The sequence below is a fragment of the Myxine glutinosa genome, chromosome 10 (assembly GCF_964187855.1).
Source record: "Myxine glutinosa chromosome 10, kmMyxGlut1.1, whole genome shotgun sequence".
NCBI lineage: Eukaryota > Metazoa > Chordata > Myxini > Myxiniformes > Myxinidae > Myxine > Myxine glutinosa.
This window is the reverse complement of record NC_136270.1, coordinates 66,292,420-66,318,526: the sequence shown is the minus strand read 5'-3', so window position 1 is coordinate 66,318,526 and position 26,107 is coordinate 66,292,420. Positions and strand designations below refer to the sequence as shown.

Sequence of the window (26,107 nt, the reverse complement as noted above, 5' to 3'; positions counted from 1 at the left end):
AAAAGGAACTGCCTCCAATGGTACTCCGTTCTCACTAGAATGTGGCCTTTGTGTGCATATCCAACAATTACTTTCATTTGCTATATCAGCCCTTGTGTGGGCTAAATGTAAAAAAGTATTAATCCCGTGTAATCCATCGGGTTCTAAAGGTGTGTCCCTATCTTCCAACAAACTTCTCCTTTGTTTATGTCATACCGCATAATCATATATCTGTATGTCGGCCACCAATGTTGCGTTTTGTTCTCTCATTACCCCGAAGTAATGCATGCAACACAGAGTCCCCACTACCAGAGAACTCATCCCTAGGATAAATATCACCATTTTCAAGGAGTATCCGAAGTAGAAGTCTCTGTTTTCCCCTGATTTGTTGGCTTGTCTTGATAAGGTCTTTCCCTTTGTCCCACCTGTATCCATCTGTAAAACATGTGAGCTACCCCTTATATATGCCCATACCTATAACATAATTATATGTCAATGACATTCAACATTATATACCAAACTCATAACTAGCAAGCATATACGTCCGAAAAGGTGAATAAAGAGAAAAAAAATCCCTTAATTCTTAACATAAATCTGATTATTTGCCTTACCCTGTCCCCCTATCTCCCGGGGTTCATATTTGTTTCTATTCTTATCAACTTCCTATGGTCTGTCAATTCGTTCCAAAATACCGCAACCAAAGGTTTTAACCAAAGCTCTACCAGACCATTCCCAATTTGAACTCCAAATACTAGTGAAACAATCAATTCAAAGAATTAACTTCAAAGGGTCAGCAAATTCATTTTATAAACAGATCTAATTTTCTTTCTATTGCTATAAGGAAGAACAATAGCTCTTATAAGTCTTTGTAATATCTCACTTAATTTACCCAGCATTGAAGAATTTATTTACTATCCATTCCCCTCTGTTTGCCAGTAACTTTGTTTAAACTCCATAACTTAATTTGGTGAATCCCATGTGTACAGCTACCACTTATTGAAACCCCTACTTTTGTAGAACATATTCAAATAAATGGTTTTACGCCCCCTTAACTGTTGCTCATCCATTTCATGCACCTAGTGAATACTACTAACACCTGTATGCCAATATAGGTGTGCCAGATTAACAAAATATGTTGCAGGTACACGTAACATCGTGTTCTGAGTGTAAATAATGTAACAGCGTGTTCATGTCTGCCCCTTGGTTTTAAGATGCACAATGCATTCCGTTTTAAAACTTACAATAGTTCAATTCAGCAAAATTTTCTTCACTATCTGCCCATATCATCTATGCCTAAGACACATCCATACATACATACAGCACAATTTATATGCTGGTAAAAGTCAAGTTCATATATGTCAAAAATCCATGAGTAGAGTACTCTGGGAAGTCAGTGTAAGACCTCTTCCAAATTTGGCTAATTTTGTACTCTCATTTTGTTATGAAGCTCATATCCATAAATAGCTTTTATTCTCATATAAATTCTATCAACAACGGAATCCCAAAACTACTCACAATTTTACTATTAATTAATGGCTGCTCATAACCCAGCACATCAAATCTGTATATTCCATCTCCCTTGACAAAAGAGATAATGTTCATAATCAAATTATATTTCTATTTTATTTTACGAATTATCTGGATATTTGATCCCATCCACATGAAACTATCTATGTCCAGACGAACACATTGTCAGTTTCAACAATCTTGTAAGATTGACACACAAAAAAAACAAAAATACAAACATTGACACACAAACACACAAACCCAAGCATTATGTAAATTTGTTTGCGTTGGAACCATTATTAACAGATCAAGCTAGGTGTCAATTTTATTTCAATTTCGCAAAATTTGTCCTTTAATGTTAGAAACGCTAATTACACAAATAGGCAAAAAGTTTATTTTCAGAAAAAAAAAAAAACCCTATAACGTCACATTGAAATTACCCTTTTGGTTCCCACAACAATGTATCCAAATTTGACAATACATCCATTTACATGTCAGTCGACCACTGACCTATCAATCATGCACAAGAATAGTCCAAAATTCCCACCTGATGATCATGTGAGGCTTGTCACTTGGTTTCCAAAAATTTGCAAAGCAATGTTCCACACTTTTATATAAAAAAAAATTTAAAAATTGTTTTGCCCAAAATGCTCCCTAAAACCACATGTATAATTGGCAAATATGAGGCTTCCAGAATGAACTCTAATTCTGGATCTTTTAATTCATGTTCCAACAATATCCAGTTTTGGCATCTGATCAATTAATTATTAATTCGCTAACAAGCAAAAAGTAAAAGTCATTCTTGCTCCGTAAACTTTTCAGACTTTTCAGACACAAGAAGCGTCAACAGTTATTCATGTTGGTCTAATGATTTAATCTGTTGAGGCCAATCGTCATTTGGGATCTGCAGCAATGAAGGCCTAATCGTTATCTGAGGTACCAGTAAGTACTGGTACCCTTGATCTTGGTTTGCCCTTGTGACATTGTCTTTTATTGACATACGGACATCTTCTTTTCCAATGTCCCATTTCTCCACAATTGAAACACCGGTTTCTGTCATTGCCTGGTCTGTCCACCTGTTCACTTGTATTGCTGGGCTGCATCTCTGGATCCCTGGGTCGCCACTGCGATCTTTGGTTATCTCCTGAACCATAAAAAAATTCTCTGTACTGTTCTTTTTGGGGAGACAAATGGGAATCAGTTGGGACAACTGTCACTTTTATTCCTATTTTCGAGGGCAGTTGTGCATTTATCTCCTCCAATGTATCCCGTATTCTTTTTATTTTACGTTCTAGGTCCATTATCTGTTCATGCTGTTCCCATTCCCTGGATTCAACATCCCAATAATGGAATGTAAGCCAGTCTCCTGTTAAATTCTGTTGCTTCCTGGCTTTCAATTCTTGTCCTAATCTCTCCAATCGACTTCGCTCAAATGTACCATCGCTTGGAAACTCCTTAGCATGTCCCTTTGTCCACAAATACCAATTTTCAACCTCACTAATAGTCTCTTCACCATAACGGTCGTACATATAATATGCACAAGTACATTTTTTTGGAATATCTGGTTGTCCTTGTGTATTCTTATAGGCTCCATTCCCCATTCTGCCTGTATGTGAATAACACTCAGTATTCACTCAATGTACCAGGTAAATTACTAGGATCTGCGCTTTGGAATACACCTGTACACACCTGTACTATATGTACTGTAAATAAAATCCACTAGGGTTTGTTCCACCTTTTATCAAAGTAGCGTTGGATGTGTTGTTGCCTAGCTTGTTTCCTATAAGCTCGACTCTGTAGTCTCACAGGAAGTATCTCTCCACCTTCGCAATTGATGACTTCAAGTGATTGCCAGAGAGTCTCCCTGTCCTGTGGCTTGCCCACACCCCAATCGCACTGATCGGCGTTGCAGATGGGTCAAAGGGGTCAGTATGAAATGGGTGAATCCACAGATATCCCATTCTGTTGAAGGGGAAATCACACAGAATAGTAACCGCACATATATCTATATATATACTCACCACCTTGCTCTTTTTCCAAGGTTTTCTTCACATTTAATGTCTCACAAATATCTCAAAACTTCTTTCTTGAGACTTCACCTTCATCATTCAATCAATCAATTTATTCAATTAAATCAAGTCATCAATATTCATCAATAAATCACATTAACCAATCAGATAACTCTATACCTAAGCCGTTTCCCAATGTTGCCAGAACAGTTCCATCCACTGATGGAGATATATGATCATTGGTCGTCACCTTTGACCTATAGCTTTTGTCAATTGACAAATCACCGTTCTGCCTCTGGATCATATCTGACATATTTTCCAATCATGTCTGGCCATTATATCACAAATTCGACTTTAGCAACCTCTGAAGGCAACCCAACCCTGAATTTGTGAGATAGTCAGCCAAGATTAATCAACCAGGTATGAAACAGGTCACTGAGAAAACGTCCCAATTTTAAATGGTACCCAAACTTCCTGACAATTAAAATTTCGTAAAACTCCTGAAGTGTTCTTACCAATAAATGACAATTAATTCACACTATTTGCCAATTGTAATCCGATCCTGCTGAAATTTGACACTTCATTTAACCCTATTACTTGTCATGCATCGTTAATCCTACAGGGCTCAAAAGTTGTCCTTTAAGCCCGTGCAATCATTTTACACGATACCTCATGATCTCATTCCTGTCAATCATAACATCATGATCTTAAAATCATTATCATAATTATCATCACTATCATAATCATAGTCATATCATAATCATCCATTTGAAAACAAACAAACATTTCCTTTATCACCACATCCATGTGGTATAATCAACAATAAAAATTAAAACTGTATATAGCAAAAGGCTACCTCCTGACCACTTAGTATACCTATTGACAAGAAGTCATAGCAATATCGAATAATCGTTAAAAAAATTTTTAAAAAATCGCTTCTATTTCGCCTGCCACTTTGTCGTACCAAAAATCGTAAAATATAATCAACAAACAAAAAATACACAAGGTCGACCATATTACACAATATTACACCATTTCAGTTGACATGAAAAATCATCATGATGTCTGAAATGTTCCAGGGTTTCCGCACACCTTAAAGCGAGGTATGCCTTGTGGTGCTGCCCACCTACCACATTTAATTAAATTACACCATTTCAGTATCGTCATGATTTCTGAAATGTTCCAGGGTTTCCGCACACCTCAAAGAGAGGTATGCCGTGTGGTGTTGCCCACCTACCACATTTAATTAAATTACAATAAATATTTCTTCCATTTAAAAGAACAAACATTTCCTATATAAGCATTTCGAAATAAAGAAGAAGAAGAGACGAATCATTTTCAAAACAAAAATCAAAAATCAATGCTTTATTGAAAAATAAAGAAGAAGAGAAAAAAATTAAAATGAGAGCTTGACATAGGAACAAGCCACAATTAGGGGTATTAATACTATGGGAAATACGACACATTTCATTATCCTAAAGATAACTGTGTATTATTGGTCGCACTCATTACTTTAGTGTTTTATATCTTATTTCCCTTACAAGGCTTCCAGAGATTTTGTGTTAATGCTGTCCCCTGCCTTGGACTTGCTGTGCGAACCATTACACTCATAAAGTGACATTTAACCATTTCAACTGTGTCGTATCATCGCACTCATTACTTTAGCACCATGGGGCCATGGTTTGAGGGAGAGGGGGGAAAAGAAATGAGAGGTGAGTATAAAGGACACATAATGAGGTGATATGCCAAATCAACATGGGATTAACATGGGATATGGGATCAACAATCCTATAGGATCCTGAAAGAAGAAAAAAAACACAGCACAACGTGCCTCATACAATCAGTAATATTACATGACTTAGAAAGGGTGGATGATGGTGGGATGGGGTTATGGTTAGGATTAGGATTAGGGTGGAGGGGGAGGGGGGGAAGAGGGCACTTTCATTCAAATCATAAAATGAGAAAAAGAAAAAATGAATAAAAAATAAAAAGAAAAAAAATGAAAATTAAAAATGCGAAAAAATGAAATGAATATTAAAAAATGAAAAAAATGAAAAAAATCACTTATCTCCCTCAAAAAATCATCACAATGTTCTGATTGCAATTCGAGGACATCAATGCTCCCTCTTTAAGAATTGACTTTTAAACCAATTAAAAGACAACATGCTTAATCCCTTTTTCAATTTGGTCCAACTTCAATTTTGAAAACTAACTCAAAAGTTCAGCCAAAAGGTTTAACCGATAAAAAAATATTTGTCCATTCTAATCCATTTCCCTATCCAATCCTACAAAGGAGCCTGGAAGAGAATGGAAAATCACAAGCTCTATCAAAGGAACAATAATATGTTGTTCCACACCCTCAACTACAAAAAATATCAGCCAAAAAATCTTAAGGAATTCAATAGAACACCATTTAGCTCAATACAGCCTGATTCCCCATTTACAAGTGGGAAACACAAAGCCGCTTCTTGGGGGCCCTCCAAGGAGCGAGGATATGCTTCCCACTCAGCCTATGACCTCCATCAAAAAGAGGATATTACATTTAAACCCATATAGTTGTCTGTCTGCACAGAACAATTTTGGTTTGGTCGGTGTGTTTTAACACAGCCATCGTAAAATCACTGAGAAAAAAATCCTGGCAAAAAACCCACAATCCTGATTTCTGTGTCTATGATAATATTTCCTACACAACATATGAATATTGATTTATAATAACCAATAAAATGAAAACATAACATCTCATGGCAAGGAGTTCAGGGAAAAAAACAGTTGACCTGCAGGACATATTTCCACCTCATGCATCAATTGAAACAAATGAAGCATTCGAATCCAAAATAAATTTTCAAATGTACATTTAATGATTTTGCCTTATAGATTCTGCATCCCAGTGACATGGGATCGCCTCTCATCATTTTGTATAATAATTGGATGAATTTTAGCTGACATCCAAGATGGCCGCCCAAAAAATGAAAATCCTAAAAAATGTATATTTTTCCGATCGGGATTCAACTATAGGAATAATTACAGGTGAAAACATCATATTACAAAGCGGGAAGGTGGTGGAAGGGAGCGGGAGGGTGGTTGGGGGAAGGGGGTGGGGAGGGAGGGGGAAAGGGGTGCAGGAGGGAAGGGGGGGTGCGATGGGAGGGGGTTAGGGCCAGGACCAGGGTTAGGGTAGAGGGGGCACAAAGGAGTGAATGGAGGGAAGGAGTGAGGGGGGGGGGGGAGAGGAAGGAATGTACTAGGCAGTGGTGGTAAAAAAAAACGGGGACACAGACAAAGCAGGGAAGCTAGAAAAGCTGGGACAAGCTGGGATAAGGGTTTGAAGGGAGAGGGAGGGGAAGGGTAGAGGAAGGAAGGGGCGGGAGCAAGAGGGACAGGGAGCAACACAAATAAATTAGAAAAAGAAGAAGAAATAAGAAATGAGGAGGGAAGAAAAAACAGCAAGACAGGCGATGAACAACAGACGGAAGAAACGACATCATCAACAGTGCCCAGTGCTCTGAATGTCAAAGCGAAGAGATTCACGGAAGCGCGGGTAAACGGCGGGAGTAACGATCCGCACCAGCCTTGTACCACCTTAAAATGCAAAATTAATGGAGACTCCCGGTGCTCCTCAATTTGCCTGCACTGTATGAACTTCAACCCAAAACTGAAGTTACTATTGACAATTCAGACTTATTTGCTAAAAAAAATCCACGCATGATATCGTTTTTCCCACATATCTCAGCAATGGATGCAAGACAATCCGACAACCGCCCTTTAACATGATGATCAAACGCAATGACGTCACCGCACGCACAGCACGGAATTTTCCACACCTACACACTGACGTCGCAAGCGCACACACACACACACACACACACACACACACACACACACACACACACACACACACACACACACACACACACACACACACACACCTGTTGTTGACCTAAATGCCACGCATCTCATGCACGTTGGACAGGCATGTGAACAACCGTGCAAAACTCGAGTGCGCGTTGCACGCACTCAGGTGAACTATCTACGTGCGTTTGGCCCGCACGTACCATGTACGTGTGCTCAGCGTTTACCTACGGTTTGACTCGCGAAGCGGTCACTGAGCATTTGCTTGGTACGTGCGAACACGCCTTTGCGTGTGTGTGAACGCACTACGTCCCTGTTTGGGCGCGTTCGGGAGTGACGTCACGATATGTGCCGCCATGAATACACAATAACCCATGCAGCACGATGGCCATCGCTGTGCAGAATTACATTTACCGACGCAAAACGAGTCTTTCAAGATCGCGATTGATATCCTTGTTGGCTCACGGGTCTGCTCTTCAACAGGAAGTTTATTTTATAAAAATCGAACCAGCCGTTTCAGAGATATAAATAGTTTTGTGTACGTGCGAACGCGCTTCGCTAATAAGTTGCAGCACGTCTCTGTCACCGCAATTTACGAGCCAAAGCGCACATTAACAGCGTGATTTAGCCCCATATTTAATCGCTGAATGGAAATAAAAATCGTTAAAAATAGCGGAAAAATCGTTATTTATCGAAAAAAGTTGTGCTTTCACAAATTTCATTGATGTCAGTGACCATGATCAATAGACATTAACAGACAGTCAGACCATCATTGAAAAAATGAGGAGTGGAGATCAGAATAGACGGGTGATGGTGGTGGTAGTGTGGTGGTTGTGGGGGGTGGTGGGGGGGGGTTGTGGTGGTGGGTGGTGGTGGGGGGGAGTGGTGGTGGGGGGGAGTGGTGATGGTGGTGGTGGGGGGGGGGGGGGGTTGTGGTGGTGGGTGGTGGTGGGGGGGTGGAAAAGCATGGAGATCAGGATATGGTCAGGGTGGAGGTGCGGTGGTGGGGGAGGAGCGGAGGTCAAGGGGGGAAGGAGTGTTTCCAATCGCCATACAATGCACCAGGCTGGGCCAAAGGAAGAGGGAAAGATGGAGAGATGGGGGAAAGCGATGGGAGTGAGGGAGTGAGGATGAGGGATGAGTGAAGGATGACGGATGAGTGAAATGAGGGAGAGAGGCGAGAGAGGGACAGAGGGACAGGGTTTGCATTTAAACATGAGCAAGGAGTGCATGTGCGTACACAAATATACCATCCGCGTCAAATGAACCACGGCGCAATGATTTACGTGCGTTACCTATGCCGTTACAAAAAGCCATGCACTTTTCGATCAAATTCATATATATTTACAAAAGTCGTTAGAAATAGCGGAAAAAATCGTTATTCATCGGAAAAGGTCGCTCTTTTTCGCTGGAAATCGCAAACCCTCACATCCACGTTGAAAAAAATCGCCATTCTGTCCATATTAAAATGTATGTAAAAATTTAGCAAGTCCTTTTTATCCATTTTGTAAAGACTTAGGGAACTTTAAACAAAGTGGGTTCTTATATCGTTCTGTAAAGATCAAAAAGAGGCACTCTTACCTTAGACCTGGTCTTCTTGTCGAACTTCACAGTGTATATCCCCGTACGGGCCACCAATTCTTGAAGAATCCCTAATCTTACGACAAAGAAAAACTCCTCCTTTGGTTCTCACACAATGTTTATTAAACTGTAGAGGGTTGTTACATGAGCGTACCAATTCAAGATATTGACTAACTAATGAACTGACTAATATTTAACGAAGCATCGTTCTGCCGGTCGTGGCAAAGGCTCCACCGTCTTCTTCTGTGCGCAGATCTCTCCTCCGTTCCTTGGTCAGCGCAGCGTTCTCCTTGAAGTTCCTTTTTATCTAATAAAAGTCCCCCCCCCCCTTTGTTGCACAAATCTCCTTATTCGGGCATGGAATTCCAGGCCTTACACCGGGCCTTTGGCCTGGTCATTGAGACCTCTGGTTTCCCTCCTGAAGGGTTCCAAAGCCCTTTCCTTGACAGTTATTATCTCAAATGGTAAAAGCACCTTTATCGTTCCCCACAGGTCATTCCCTTTTTGACCCATCCGAAACAGGAATGTTCCTCTCCAGGTTTCATTATACAGAGCCACACAGAAAACACATTTTGGAAAAGAAGTATATGAGAACAAATATATCAGAACATATATTCTGGTATTCTCCCACAGGGGTCTTTTGCGTCTACGGGGTCTTTTGCGTCTACGGGGTATTTTGCGTCTACGGGGTGTTTTGCGTCTACGGGGTGTTTTGCGTCTTCGGGGTGTTTTGCGTCTTCGGGGTGTTTTGCGTCTTCGGGTTGTTTTGCGTCTTCGGGGTGTTTTGCGTCTTCGGGGTGTTTTGCGTCTTCGGGGTGTTTTGCGTCTTCGGGGTGTTTTGCGTCTTCGGGGTGTTTTGCGTCTTCGGGGTGTTTTGCGTCTTCGGGGTGTTTTGCGTCTTCGGGGTGTTTTGCGTCTTCGGGGTGTTTTGCGTCTTCGGGGTGTTTTGCGTCTTCGGGGTGTTTTGCGTCTTCGGGGTGTTTTGCGTCTTCGGGGTGTTTTGCGTCTTCGGGGTGTTTTGCGTCTTCGGGGTGTTTTGCTTCTTCGGGGTGTTTTGCGTCCCCTGGGTCTTTTGCGTCACCTGGGTCTTTTGCGTCCCCTGGGTCTTTTGCGTCCCCTGGGTCTTTTGCGTCCCCTGGGTCCTTTGCGTCCCCTGGGTCCTTTGCGTCCCCTGGGTCCTTTGCGTCCCCTGGGTCCTTTGCGTCCCCTGGGTCTTTTGCGTCCCCTGGGTCTTTTGCGTCCCCTGGGTCTTTTGCGTCCCCTGGGTCTTTTGCGTCCCCACGGTCCTTTGCGTCCCCAGGGTCCTTTGCGTCCCCTGGGTCCTTTGCGTCCCCTGGGTCCTTTGCGTCCCCTGGGTCCTTTGCGTCCCCTGGGTCCTTTGCGTCCCCTGGGTCTTTTGCATCCCCTGGGTCTTTTGCGTCCCCTGGGTCTTTTGCGTCCCCTGGGTCTTTTGCGTCCCCTGGGTCTTTTGCGTCCCCTGGGTCTTTTGCGTCCCCTGGGTCTTTTGCGTCCCCTGGGTCTTTTGCGTCCCCTGGGTCTTTTGCGTCCCCTGGGTCTTTTGCGTCCCCTGGCTCTTTTGCGTCCCCTGGGTCTTTTGCGTCCCCTGGGTCTTTTGCGTCCCCTGGGTCTTTTGCGTCCCCTGGGTCTTTTGCGTCCCCTGGGTCTTTTGCGTCCCCTGGGTCTTTTGCGTCCCCTGGGTCTTTTGCGTCCCCTGGGTCTTTTGCGTCCCCTGGGTCTTTTGCGTCCCCTGGGTCTTTTGCGTCCCCTGGGTCTTTTGCGTCCCCTGTGTCTTTTGCGTCCCCTGGGTCTTTTGCGTCCCCTGGGTCTTTTGCGTCCCCTGGGTCTTTTGCGTCCCCTGGGTCTTTTGCGTCCCCTGGGTCTTTTGCGTCCCCTGGGTCTTTTGCGTCCCCTGGGTCTTTTGCGTCCCCTGGGTCTTTTGTGTCCCCTGGGTCTTTTGCGTCCCCTGGGTCTTTTGCGTCCCCTGGGTATTTTGGTTCCTCTGGGTCTTTTGGTTCCTCTGGGTCTTTTGGTTCCCCTGGGTCTTTTGGTTCCCCTGGGTCTTTTGGTTCCCCTGGGTCTTTTGGTTCCTCTGGGTCTTTTGGTTCCTCTGGTTATTTTGGTTCCTCTGGGTCTTTTGGGTGCTCTGGGTCTTTGGGATGTTTTGGGGGTCTTTGGGGTGTTTTGGGATCTTTGTGGTGTTTTGGGATCTTTGTGGTGTTTTGGGATCTTTGTGGTGTTTTGGGATCTTTGTGGTGTTTTGTGTCTTTGGGATATTTACGGGTCTTCGGACCTTTTAGATATTTTTTTCGCTCACCTTGAACGAAGTTCAGGGGGTTTATGCGATGGCGCGTCGTCCGTCCGTCAATGCGTCAGTCCGTCAATGCGTCAGTCTGTCCGTCCATCAAAAACACTTGAAACGCCTTCTCCGAAACCGCTGATGGGATTGCGACCAAATTCGGCAAAAATGATATTTGTTGTATTGTGACTAAAGTTTGTTCACGGCATTAAAAAAAAAAGTCGGGTTCCAAGGGGTCTACCAGTGGTCAAAGTGCATCCAGGTTTGACCCCCCCCCCCCCCCCCACCAAAATAGGAATTTGCTTTCTTCTCTGAAACTACACACACGATTTCAATGAAACCTGACCACAACCTTTATCACCCGTGTTGTACCAAAGTTTGTTCACGGCATTTAAAAAATCTGCCCCTTTGGGGATTTACGAGGGGGGGCTGCCCCCCAAAATAGGTATTTGCTTTCTACTCAAACTACACACGCAATTTCGATGAAACTTCACCACCACCTTAATCACCCATGATGTACCAATGTTTGTTCAAGGCATTAGAATAATTTGGGTCTTAAGAGGTATATGGGGTTGGGGTGGGGTTTGCCCCCCCCCCACCACCCTTCAATAGGTATTTTGTTTGTTTGTTTGTTTAAAATCTTATAATTATGTTGGTATGATTCTGCATGCTTCCCTGTCTTCGAGAAACCATTTAAATTGATTTAAAATACCTTTAGTCGGTTCATTATACTGTTTATTCTATCGGGTGAGCGCCAGTGGTATTGCCCCTATGTTTTGTTTTTTTTAATGTCGAAGGCTCCAGTTACAGGTTATGTAGTCTTCATTGAGGCCAGGCCTTACATAAAAGAGAAGAAAAGTGTATGATGATTGTTTGCAAGAAAGAGATTAAAGCTAGCCCGGTAGCTATAGTTTGAGTGAGACAGAGTAAGACTGGTAGCAATCCTGACATGGAGAGTGCAAGATTGTTCTGGGCACCAACGCTCCTAAGTCGAACAGTAGTACTACCCTGGGCAGTTGCTGTCTACAACCTACACCTAAAAATCCGATCCAACCGGATGGGTGTTTTTTTAGGAGACACCTTCTCCTTACTGTATGGCCGTTGGGTCCCAAAGGGGGCTCATCCGCCCTTTAACAGGTATTGTTTTTAGTCCTGCAGGGTGTTACAGTCACCCTCTCCACTGGCGGGCCAGTGAGGGTAGTCAGCGACCATGCGGCAGGTAACACTGGGTTACATGTTACCAGTGGCAGTCTAGAGACTGGCCTGACGTGGAAAGAGGTCTTTTGGGTCTTGGAGGTCTTTTGGGTCTTGGAGGTCTTTTGGGTCTTAGAGGTCTTGTGGTTCTTAGAGGTCTTGTGGTTCTTGGAGGTCTTGTGGTTCTTGGAGGTCTTGTGGTTCTTTAAGGTCTTGTGGTTCTTAAAGGTCTTGTGGTTCTTAAAGGTCTTGTGGTTCTTAAATGTCTTGTGGTTCTTAAAGTCTTTTGGATCTTAAAGGTCTTTTGGATCTTCGAGTTTCGTTTAGGGGTCTGAGGTTTTTAGGGGTCTTGGTCGTTTTAAGGGGTCTCGGCGGTCTAACAGGGTTGAAAGGTACATTCAAATAGTATGTAAATCATAGACATAGTCACACGGCTTCATTGATTGATGGACGGACGCACACCGAGACTGATCTCCTTTTATATCACAGATAAAGTGGACGTTAAAGATCCCACGGTGTAATTTGTGAAGAGTAGATGACCCATTGCCATCACGTTGAACAAATTACAAATTCCCACCCAAACTATTGCTGGGATGGCAATGACAAATCACCCAGTATAACCTTTGCCCAGAAACTGCTTTGGCAGAACGGACTCTGTAACAGAGTTAAATCAGAATCAGAATCTGTAATTGATAGAAATGGCTATTTGGTCCAACATTCCTTTGTCACGTCCTCTTCCTATTCAAATTGGAATTTCATTTTTTAACCTACCCTAATAGGTACGAGGTATTGTCGTGTGATCTCCCTTTGTGGTGAAGACCGCATGGTGACGCAGATGACCAAACGAGCTTAACACTCCGAGACGTTCAGTCAAAATATAGCGGAGAATACGCATGGGGGGGGGGGGGGGGGGGGGGGGGAGACCGAAGAGCGCTTACCTTAACAGATCCCACCGGCAATCTTCACACCTGGATAAATGAACTCAAACAACACAAAAGTAAAATGTACAAAAATAAACAGGTTTAATGAAAGAAATGCCGATAACAAGGAAAGCACGATAAAATAAAACTATGCTTCCTAAATGGATCGCTCCCACATAGACTCGAATACAAACAATGGGATAAAATAACTGAAAATAAATACGTGTTATTTAGTGGGCCCTTAGCTTAAATCGGCTGGTGTATCTCGTCAGGAATCGTCAAACATTGTCTGAGGCCTTGGCGGGAACCGCACCTTTATCGCGCAGCTCGTGGGTGGGAAAACCAAGCCTCTGTGCACAGTTCGCTCTTCCAGCTGCGCTCATCTTCGTCGTCCTTGCATGGCAAACCGCAGTTCTCGGTCCGCGGCACTTCCGCCTCACGACCACTAGCAAGATCTCGGAACACGGCCGTTCGCGATGAAGCTTCCTTGTGCAAGAGCAAATTGCGACCGTTAGCTATGGGGTCCAGAATGAGAAGAACCAAGAGGACGTCGATGCTGAGAGAGAAAATGTCTGCCGAGAGAGATAAAAATGCGATCGTTTGCTATCAAATCCAGAATCAGGAGAGAGAAGGGAAAATGTCTGCCGCTTCAACTATTTTGTACGTGCGGCTCTGACGTCATCCGTGCCTGCTTCACCAATCCCATAGTCCCATCTTACCAGTACTTGTGTCAATCAAATCCCGCCCAATCACTGCTCTTTGAGGCGTGGCTTCACCGAGCTTTTGTACCTCTGCGCTCACCAAGTCTGTGTTATCAGCGTAGTGCTTGATGCCTGGTTTCCGGTTGGTTTTTAATTGGTGAGGTTGATGGCCGATTTCTTACTAGGTGTCAGTAATGCGGTATCATAAGGAACACAGGAAAAGATTGCAGAGGCAATTACATACAGGGGATTAATTACCCTTAATCCCTCGCTAATTAACAAACTCCACCCCTCTCGTGGGGACGAAGATGCAAGCTCTTCCACGGCATACAGTCTACACAAATTTCCTACTTATTACATGGGGTTTGTTCTTCTTCAGGACAGTCGGAGCACACTAATCTATACAATCTACCTGGACTAAGGTATCCATACCCCACCCACAAACATAACAGGATTAATGGGTGTCTTTCACAAAGTGCAAAATGATGTCACCGACATCCAGGACAAATTATTGGCCTGTCAGCCACACAGTTCCCAGTTTTACTGTACATATTGTTACGTGCCCCTCCCCGACCCCCTGGTCACGGTGCACCTCCGAGCCCCGAGAGGAGTCACGGCAGAAAAATGTGTTATTCTGTGTGTCAAAGATCAATGGAGAAGCCACCCCAATTGTTACTCACAAAACAAATATTGTATTAAGATCACACAAGAATAACAGTACAACAACAATAGTATTCAAAAGTACAATCAATATGTCCTATAATGGTACCATCAGATTTGTAATATATAGCTCACTGTGCTCCAAGTGAGTGTAACAATAACATTCCCCAATGTCTCTTATTCCCGGCTTCAAGACGAAGTTGATTCGCTCCAGCGATCGCTAGAACGATGTCCAATCGAGACCAGAATCCCGTGCAGATGGCAAGGGCAGTCACACAGCCGAAGCTATACAAAGGTGCCCTGAAGGCGACTGGGAAATCCAAAGGCGCCCTACAGGCGACAGAGATCACACCCTCGGGTATGGATGAATTAGCCTTCAAAAAGCCACGTCACACACACGCCCCAGATCGACGTCTGAATGCGGTGAGAATTGTCGAAAAGAAACGAAACCGCGAGCGAAGCACAAGTCCTGCGCAAGTCAAAATGGCCGACGGCTCGGTCTCGTGGCGCAACAGCACGGCGGTGATTCTCTCCTGAATCGATAGCAAAACCTGACACACAGGTTAATCTGTCACAGCGCTAACCACGCTGTCATAGGGATCCCTTTCATGGGAACCCCGAAAGTTCGCTAGTGACTGTTGTTCGCCAACGTTCGCTCCAGACCGCAAACAGCTCAGCTCCTTCTAGCTTCTTGTCCAACTCTTTTGCTCTGCCCTTTTTTTCTTCTCTTCTTCGCCTTCCGGTTCCCGGTCCGGTTTCCTGTTTCTTTTAACATTTACTTGTTTTATCTTTTGAAAACAGTTCATGAACAATAAACCTTTTGAAAACAATAATAGTACATGGAATCAGAAATATTTACAGGGGTTGCAAACCACCACAACGGAAGTGACGAATCCGTAACAATATGCGTATGCAAGCTAAGGTTTGTGCACTACAAGAGAATATAGTTGTTGATATTAGTGCGGTGAGGAATACATTCTGATTGAATAAACTCTGCAATGCTTATTGTGGTTACGGCGACAGATTTTGTTTTTTCTTAACATTTCCATCCCACAACAGCATTGGCTATAGTGTAGCACGACGGCTCGCTTTCGATGGTGCAAGTGTGATGGTCAGCAGCCGAAAAGAGAGCAATGTCAGCCACGCGGTGCAGACATTGCTGAACCAGGGCTTGAACGTGGCGGGAACTGTGTGCCATGCTGGGCAAGAGGAGGACCGAGCACGACTACTTGAGAAGGTTGGGATGTCACAGTCGCAGGGTTGTTGTTTCATGCAGAATATAAACCATTGTATGTACATCTGCCTGTTATTAGGTAGATTTTGGCCTGCGACGTTTGTCCCTTTTTATAGCTTTAATTTATTGATTTGAAGGCACAATAAATCTTCAACAACTAATGTCTTACCAACTTGTATTACTATCCAGTAGGCAAGGCTCAGGTCTGATGTTTGACATGGCATTCTTCATAAAGGAACCTTTTCATTTTTTGTTTTACAGACACAACATACGTTTGGAGGGATTGATATCGTGGTCTGCAATGTGGCTATTAATCCTTTTGTAGGAAACATTCTGGAATCGACAGGAGAAATGTGGGACAAGGTATCAATAGCTGAGCTGTTTATTTATTTAGCACTGTAATTACAAGGCATAACAACATGCACGGCTCCATAAGGAAATGCTTCCATCACAAGAGACTAGTTTGACTGGTTTTGTTCGTTTCTTCATAAATGGTTTCTTTCGGATCCAAACAAAAATGTTTAGTCTGGCACCCCAGGTCCTGAGCATGGTTCTATTCACGTTAATCAGATGTGGTGTTACTCACCTGAGTTTGGAAAAATGTTGTCAAAATTGAAGGCCCTTGCAAAATTTGAATTCAATGGTTAGTAGGCCAGAAATGCTTTTGTTCATTGGCTTTTCTCCACCGATTGGAAGCAAGCTTTCATAAGTTACCCGGTGTTGTACGAGTACATTGTAAGAAAGGTCTTCGTTGTTTGGAATGACGTCAGATTAAACTCATTTGCATCCACGTGGCCCGACGTGTTGTGGATTAATGCAGCCTCGGTGGCATAATGGTTAGAGTATCCGTTCTGAGTCTGAAAGGTCAACAGTTCGAACCCCGGCCGAGGCATACCAAAGCCTTTAAAATGGTACGTGCTACTTCCTTGCTTGATGCTCAGAATAATAAAATGATAGAGCACAGACAAACAACCATAGCTTGGCAACCACTGCACAGGCTTGATGGGCTGAATGACCTGCTGTGTTGAAGTTCCTTGTAAGGGAACTAGTCCAGTCAGACCCCGCTATTCACGGTTCCGGTATTCGCGAATTCGCGGTTGATAAAATGCGACATGTTGCTTCATTCGCGGAAAAAAATGTCCCGCATATTCGTGTTTTATTGTCTTCTTTTCGCAGCTGTGTTCTGCGAAACCGCGGTTTTTTTCCAGCTATTCACGGCCATGTTCCGTGAATTCGCGGTTTTTCAAGGGTGCAAGTTTTTTTTTTCAAGAGCCGCTATCTTGACACATTTCTAAAACCCATATTTTTCCAGCCATGCAAAAAGCAGGTGGACGTATGCAAAAAAAATCTTCTACTAGCCACGAGCTTGACCTGCTGCGTGATATGATATTTCATGGCTTTTGCGGCCGCAAATTTTAGCTGGACTATAATATAGAGCTTCTCGGTATATCCCACCAGATGTGTAAGCAAATCAACTCCATGAATTATAGAATGCAAACGCTTCATTAAATTGATTACAGCTGGCAATTTATGATAAAGCATCATCAGAGATGTTACACAATGAAAACGCTTCGGGGGATGTTCCATCAGCGATGAAACCAAGTCATCCTCCGCGAGTTATAGAATGCAAATGCTTCATTAAATCTATTGTGGATTGAAATTAGCAGATAGGCTCAATACCCACAATACTCTCAATCCTTCATATACAGACTGTCCTCGATTTCGATCATTGTTCTCGTCCAGTTGCTTTGACTTGTGTTTTTGACATGCTCTGCTCATCGTTCAATGATGGCTCCCATGCGCAAAGGCAGTGCCAGAGATGCATCGACTACCAAGAGGCAGAAGAAAGTCATGAGCCTTAGCCAGAAAGTGGAGCTGCTGGATCGGCTTTCGAGAGGAGAGTGTGCATCCTCTGTGGGCAGGCATTATGGCGTCAACGAATCCACCGTTCGCTACATATGGAAGAACGAGAAGGTGATTCGTGACAGTATTTCAGTGAGCGCTGTATCGAGTATGAAATGAAGGTGGTCACCCATGTCCGGGATGTTCACATAGAAAGGACGGAGAAGGCTCTCAGCATATCGATGGAGGACAACGTGCAGAAAAGTATGCCTTTGAGTGGACCTCTCATTCACGAAAAGGCCAAACAAATTTACGATCATCTGTCTGGCGTGGTTGGTGCCAGCACGAGTGATGCGCCGAGCGATGATGGTACAAGCAGCACGACTTCATTCACTGCAAGCAGGGGATGGTTCCATCGTTTCATGGAGCGGTACTATCTCAAAAATATTAAGCTCTCAGGGGAGCATGCCTTCGCGCACCAGAGGCGGAAAAAGCATTCCCTGCTCAACTCGCGAGGCTGATCGAAGAGAAGGAATACCTCCAAAAGCAGGTGTTCAACGCTGATGAGACTGGCCTCTTCTGGAAAAAGATGCCCCTGATAACTTTCATCTCGAAACGAGAGGAGACAGCATCGGGATTCAAGGCTGCCAAGGACTGGGGACCTCATGCTGAAACCCATGATGTTGTACCGTTCCCTGAACCCGCATGCTCTCAAGGGCAAGAATAAGCAAACTCTGCCCATGTTTTGGAGGTCCAACAGGAAAGCCTGGGTGATGGCAGCAATCTCCCTGGACTGGTTCCATAATTATTTCATCCCTCAGGTGGAGAAGTACATGATGGGCAAACACTTTGTGTTCAAGGTTCTCTTGCTGCTGGACAACGCTCCTGGCCATCCGGTGAACCTGGATGTGGCTCACCCGAACGTCAAGGTGATATTTCTGCTGCCCAACACCACCTCCCTCATCCAGCTACTCGACCAAGGTGTGATTTCAACGTTTAAAACGTATTACACCCGTCGTGCCTTTTGCCGCATTTTGGATGCAATAGAGTCCAATCCAGGACTCACCATCGGAAAGTGTTGGACGGATTTCAACATTGCCCACTGCATCGGCACCATCAATGCGTGCTGGCACCAGGATGGTGAAAAAGCTGACGCGTAGCCAAGACCTTTTATTGAACAAAGCGCGAGTGTCAAAATGGCCGACGGCTCTTACTTGAGTCGACACGACCCGGCAATGATTCTTCAGAATCGCAACGCCCAAACCTGACCATGCAGGTTTTTCAATCCCCCAGCGATAACACCTATCGCAGGGACTCCTTTCAAGGGAACTCAAAGGTCACTCGCGACTTTCGTTCGACAACGCTCGCTACGGAGCTGGAAGCTACTCGCTTCTTGTCCGACTTCCGGTTCCCGATCCGGCTTCCTGTCTCTTTTTAACTTTAACGCTTTAATCCTTTGCAAGCAGTTCATGAACAATAAACCTTTTGAAGACAATAATAGTGCATAGAATCAGAAATATTTCAAGTGGATGAAAACCACAACAACGGAAGTGACGAATCCGTAACACTTCCCCCCCCCCCCCCCCTCAAGAAAGAAAGTTTGAACACAGCAAAAACTTTCTTTGCAGGCAAACTCTTTAAACAAACAAAAGTAAACTCGCAACCAAATCATCAATTCCCGTGAGCAACAATAATCAATATTTCCCAAAAATAAAGCAACAAAACTTCAAACAACCCACAAAGATTTCCAAAGTTAATTCACTCTGGACAAAGCATCAGCAACGACATGGTCCCTGCCCTTTACACGTTCAATTTCCCAGTTGAACTCCTGCAAAGCCAAACTCCATCTCATCAACCTCTGATTTTTTATTTTTAGTTTCTTTTGAATGAAGGTTAAGGGGTTGTGATCAAAAATCCAAAGTTAAACAAATCTATAGCACTTTTTTCCGGGAGGCCGAGCTGAGCCAGGTTCCATGGTGGTTGGGTGGTGAGGCCTGGAAGTATTCACTACATGGATGCCTTTAGGAACGTGGAGTTCACGGTTAATCCGTGTAGGAAAGTTCACTACATGGACGCCTTTAGGAACGTGGCGTTCACAGTTAATCCGTGTAGGAATCTTGGCTCGGCTGCTCCGCAGCATTCAGTGCTTCAACTCTTCCGAACTTTCATAATAATCATGGTTGGACTGCTTGTCACTGTAGTCACATGAATAGCGGTCTCCTTCTCGGCCACTACCCTGATAATCATTCCTTCGGGAGCTGCCGTAACTCTGGGAGCCTCCATAGTAATATCGACTGCGGCCACCACCAAAACTACTACTCCCACCCCGGGAGCCATAGCCACCCCTGAAACTACCGCCACGTTTTCCCCCTCTGTAGCCCCCTCGACACCTATGGCCTGCCTTCTCTACGGCTATGGTCCGACCATCCAAATCTTTGCCATTCAAATCCCTTTCTGCATCTTTGGCGTCCTTTGTGTTTTCAAAGGTGACAAAGCCAAACCCTCTTGACTTTTGCGTATCCCTGTCTTTTATCAGCAGCACTTCCAAAAGCGGTCCATATTTGCTGAACACAGAGGCCAGAACATCTTCCCTTGTTTTGAAGTTCAGTCCACCTACAAAGAGCTTGCCAATATCGCCTCCATCCCTGACTTGTGTGTGCTGACACTTAGTTTCAGGGTACTTCCTCTTCTCTTCAGGGTGCTTCCTACTAGGCTTTTCAACAAACATCGGGTTACCAGAAACTTGACCACCGGCCAAATCATTCCCGATAACAAAAGATATTCCCTCTACAGGAAGAGTGGCTTGTAAACCTATGGTGACCTGTCCTGACACCAAATCAGACTCAAAATGGATGACATGAAGTGGAGCTTTAACACAGCCACCAACCCCCTGTAAACGAACACCATCACCAGTTGCCGTCTTCTCTGACAATGGCAAAATGCCCTCAAGCATCAAAGATTGATGTGCTCCTGTGTCCCTCAACACCCTAACAGGTCTCTGGTTAGTCAAGTCTCCATCCAGTGACACAAACCCCTCTGAAATAAATGGTTTGTAACCCTTTTGAGGGCAATTTCTCACATTTGCCAAGGCATTCGGAGTTGTACGAGTCTGACTCCTGATTTTTCTGACTCCTACTGTACGAGTCTCCTGATTTTTCCTTTTCAGGGCATAACATTGGGACATCAAATGCCCAGGTTTCTTGCAAAAAGCACAAGTAGGCCCGGAGGAAAACCTCGTGGTCTGCCTCGGACACCCCGGAAGATAATTCTGTCTTGGAACTGTAGTCTTCTGATCCCTAAAAGTCGCGGTATCAGATTTGTCCTCGTAGTCCTCTCTAGGCCGCCCCCATGAATTTTCGTTCTCCGCACTGGATGTACCATAACTCCCCTGGCTAATTTTACGTGAGAAGTTAGGTTTGTGGAACCCCATCCTGTGTGTCAAGTGTTATGGATTTGTTATTGGATTTATAACTTCCGTTATTGGGATTTTCACCCACTTGACATGTTTCTGATTGTTACGGATTCGTAACTTCCGTTATTGGGGTTTTCACCCACTTGACATGTTTCTGATTGTTATGGATTCGTAACTTCCGTTATTGGGGTTTTCACCCACTTGACATGTTTCTGATTGTTACGGATTCGTAACTTCCGTTATTGGGGTTTTCACCCACTTGACATGTTTCTGATTGTTATGGATTCGTAACTTCCGTTATTGGGGTTTTCACCCACTTGACATGTTTCTGATATTAGGTATTATTATTATTCTCAAAAGGTTTATTATTCAGGAACAGCTATCGAAAGTTTAAAAGGTTAACTTAAAAGGATACAGGAAATCGTGGACCGGAAAACGACGAGCGAGGAGGAGGAGGCGGTGAGAAAAGTCGGAGAAGAAGCTGGTTGCTTTGCGATCTGGATCGAACGTTGTCAAGCAAGAGACACAAGTGAACTTTGGGTTTCCTGGAAAGGGATTCCGCGATAGAGCTGTTATCGCTGTGACTGATCAAACCTGCGTGTCAGGTTGGCGTTGGATTCGGAGGAACCATCGTTGTGTGATTACGTTTCAAGTACGAGCCGTCCGCCATTTTGACTCGTGTGCTTCATGCGTCGAGCAAGCCTTCCATGCTTCGTCAACCGTTTCCACCGCGTTCAGACGTATCTGTGGTGGGTGTGTGCACCGAGGCTTCTGACGATGACTTTGCGGCTCGCCGACCGTGAACAGTGAAAGTTCGTACCTGGAGGGGGCTTTTGGATTTCCCAGTTGCCGTGAGTGCGCCTTTGTGCCGCTTTAACCATGTGACCCCTTTTCTCTGCTTTGGGCCGCGTGCGCCTTGGTGCCATTTTGGGCGGCGTGTCTGTGCCTGCCCTCGGAACGAGATTCTGGTTTAGAGTCGACATCGTTCCGTTGCTCACTGGAGGGGACCAACTCTGAGCTCGAAGACGGGAATATAGAGACATTGGGGAAGGTTCTTTCCACTCAATTGGAACACTGTGAGTTACCTTATGCATGCTAGCTGATGGAATAGAGAGTGCATCCTTAATTGTCATTTGTGGTAATGTTATTCCTGTGTGATTTATAATATATTATTGGTTTGTTCATAACCATTGGTGTGGTTTCCTTATTGATTTCGACACGGAATAATATATTTTTCTGCCGTGGCCCCTCCCGGCGTTCGGAGGTATACCGAGACCAGGAAGTAGTAACACAAGGCATAGTCATATCGGGGAGGAACACGTAACACAAGGCATAGTCATCTGCCATGGTTGCTGCCTCATACAACTCTGGTACCTTCTTTTCCTCCAGATGTACTTTAATGTCCTCGTGGACACACTGTTTGAATTCCTCCACCAGGATCAATTGTCGCAACAGTTTGAAGTCTTTCCCAACCCCTTTTGAATCGCACCACCGATCAAACATGGTTTCTTTCATTCTGGCAAACTCCACATGGGTCTCACTCTCCCTCTTCCTGGCATTCCGGAATTTTTGTTGGTAAGCTTCAGGGACCAATTCATAGGCTTTGCGAATGGTTTTCTTCACTATCTCATAATCTGCACATTGGTCAATCGGTAAAGCCGAAAATATACCTTGAGCTTTACCCACCAGAACACTTTGCACTAACATGGTCCAGGACTCCTCAGGCCATCTTAGCATTCGAGCCACTTTCTCAAAGTGTAAAAAAAAACTTGGCGACCTCCTTTTCATTGAAGAGTGGAACCAGCCTCACATGTCTACCAACATCCCAGGTGTTCTGACTAGTTGTCGAACTCGCCGGCATGGATGGTACCTCTCCCCGTTCTCTCATTACCTCCAGCTCTTTGCATTTAATTTCCTTCTGAAGCTCCATGTCACGTTCCCTTAACTCCCTTTCGGCTTTTCTCTCCTCTGCTTTTCCCTTTTCTCTTCTCTCTTCGAGTTCCCTTGCAGCTCTCCTTTCCTCTGCTCTTTCCTTTTCTCTTCTCTCCGAGTTCCTGTTCTGCTCTTCTTTCCTCGAGTTGTCTTGCAGCTCTCCTTTACTCTGCTTTTGTCCTTTCCTCGAGTTCTCGTTCCTGTGCTTTGAACCTTTCCTGGCTCTGCAATTGCATCTCCATTTTCCGGAGCTCCACATGTTCTTGTTCCTCGGGTAACCAATCCAAGGCTACCTCTTTCCATGTTCCTAGTCCCACCAGAGATTCTATCACCAATGTCTCATCTCTGCTTTCTTCATATTAGCTCGGACCTCCAAGTTAAAATGTCTGGCCAATATCAAGAGTTCTGATTTTTTAAAAATGCTTGGAACTGTGCCTTACTTGGGGATGTCACAAACTTTCCTGCATCAAACACCATGGTGACTATCTGTTAACACCTGTTAACCTTCACACAAAAATTTTCCAATTTTTTGAAAAAATTGGGAATGTTGGAAAAATTCCAAATTTGGGAATTCTGGAAATGTTAGGGAATTCTTTCCTGGACGAAATTTAGGGAATTTAATCCACAGTACGAGAGTTAGGGAATTTAATCAGCAAAGCCGAGCCCCCAATTTCAATCTGGGTCAATCCCGAACGGATGTTATTAGGGAATTTTATCCCGGACGAAGACCCAATTTCGAGCCCACGAGTCAATTGGACGAGCCCCCAATTTCTGTTACGTGCTCCTCTCTAACCCCATGGTCACAATGTACCTCCGAGCCCCGAGAGGAGCCACGGCAGAAAAATATGTTATTCTCTGTCAGAAATCAATAGTGAAACCACACCAATGATAATTATCAACAAACAAATATTGTATTAAAAATCACACAAGAATAACAGTACAACAAATAGCAATCAAAAGTACACTCAATACATCTTATGATGGTACCATCAACTAGCATAGGATAACTCACAGTGTTCCCAGTGAGTGGAAAAACCTTCCCCCAATGTCTCCATATTCCCGTCCTCCAGACGAAGTTAACTCGCTCCAGCGATCGCTAGAACAATATCCAATCGAGACCAGAATCCCGTGCGGATGGCAAGGGCAGTCACACCACCGAAGCAGCTCTCAGGCGTAGGCGGTCGAAGCGATGCAAAAAGTCACGTGGTCCACAACCAAAAGCAAACTCGTGGCGGAATGGGAAATCCCAAAGGCCCCCTCCAGATAGGAACGTGCCCGGTTCAGTCGGCGAACCGCCACTCAAACTTCAAACTCAGCGTTGCGCACACACCCCCGCCAGACGACAGGATGGTGAAAAAGCTGACGCGTAGCCAAGACCTTTTATTGAACAAAGCATGAGTGTCAAAATGGCCGACGGCTCTTACTTGAGTCGACACGACCCGGCAATGATTCTTCAGAATCGCAACGCCCAAACCTGACCACACAGGTTTTTCAATCCCCCAGCGATAACACCTAACGCAGGAACTCATTTCAAGGGAACTCAAAGGTCACTCGCGACTTTCGTTCGACAACGCTCGCTACGGAGCTGGAAGCTACTCGCTTATTGTCCGACTTGACTTCGCCACGCCCTCGCCTTCTTCTTCTTCTCCGCTTCCGGTTCCCGATCCGGCTTCCTGTCTCTTTTTAACATTAACGCTTTTATCCTTTGCAAGTAGTTCATGAACAATAAACCTTTTGAAGACAATAATAGTACGTAGAATCAGAAATATTTCAAGTGGATGAAAACCACAACAACTGAAGTGACGAATCCGTAACACTTGCGCATGGTCTTTGCTTCGCGTATGCCGTTCTCACCGCATTCAGACGTATCTGGTGTGTGTGTGTGTGCATCGTGGATTTTGAATGTCAATCGGAGGTTCGCCGACTGTGAGCCGCCGAACGTCCATACCCGAGGGTGTGATTTCCCAGTCGCCTGGAGGGTGCCTTTGCACAGCTTTGGCAGCAGGACTGTAACTGCCAACCCAACGGGGTTCTGGTCTCGATTGGACATTGATCTGACGATCGCTGGAGCGAATCAACGTGGGTTTGAAAACGGTAAAGAGACTTTGGGAATGTTCTTGGTTCACTCACTTGGAGCACAGTGAGTTATATATTCACTCACTTGGAGCACAGTGAGTATTACGAAACTGATGGTACCATCATCGGATATATTGATTGTACTTTTGATTACTATTATTGTTGTACTGTTGTTCTTGTGTGATCTTAATACAATATTTGTTTGTTGGTAACAATTGGTGTGGCCATTGATCATTGATCATTGATCATTGATCAAGACCATTGATCTTTGACATAGAGAATAACACATTTTACTGCCGTGACTCCTCTCGGGGCTCGGAGGTACACCGTGACCAGGGGGTCGGGGAGGAGCACGTAACAATATATATGTACATATATATATATATTGTTGCGGATCCCGGATTACGCCCCTCCCCTTGCCGAGGGGGGGTTAATCCCCTCGTCTATTAAGCTGGCCGTCTGAGTCCCAGAAGATATCGCGCTCCTTTGCGGGGTTGAGATTGACCAGGGTGACTGGTCAATGGGTTCCCAGATACCTTCGCCAACCTCGCCGCAAAGCAGGGCGCTACTTTTGCCCGAGCCACGTACAAGATGGAATTTTGCCGAGCGGTTTAGCAATCCGAAGCTCAAGCCGTTAGCAGAAAGACCAACCCGATTCTGAGCGGTTCCTATATCGTGCCACCGATATTCAATTGGGGACAGGACGCAAGCGATCGGCTGAGAGGAACCAAAGTAAAGGAAGAACAAATATAATTTATTAATTATTGACAAGAAACCCGAAGAGGAAATGAAAGAAGGGAATATACAAGAAGAAGAAGAAGCAGTGACACAGGGCAGCCTTAAACAGTCTTATTTTATCACATGCCCAGGACAGTGCAAACACACTTTCACGAAAAGGGTGGTGGTGGTGAGAAGG

The 26,107-nt window shown here is 44.5% G+C and overlaps 1 protein-coding gene across 5 annotated transcripts in view; it reads left to right on the top strand.

Moving 5' to 3' along the window:
• LOC137434149 (dehydrogenase/reductase SDR family member 4) overlaps positions 1–26,107 on the top strand; it is a 106,004-nt gene that overhangs the window by 26,169 nt on the left and 53,728 nt on the right. For all 5 annotated transcript variants that reach the window (XM_068126860.2, XM_068126862.2, XM_078785744.1 and 2 more), the window contains exons 2-3: positions 15,755–15,932; positions 16,191–16,292. In XM_068126860.2, coding sequence (XP_067982961.2) covers positions 15,755–15,932; positions 16,191–16,292 — 280 coding nt within the window. The remainder of the gene's footprint in view (positions 1–15,754; positions 15,933–16,190; positions 16,293–26,107) is intronic.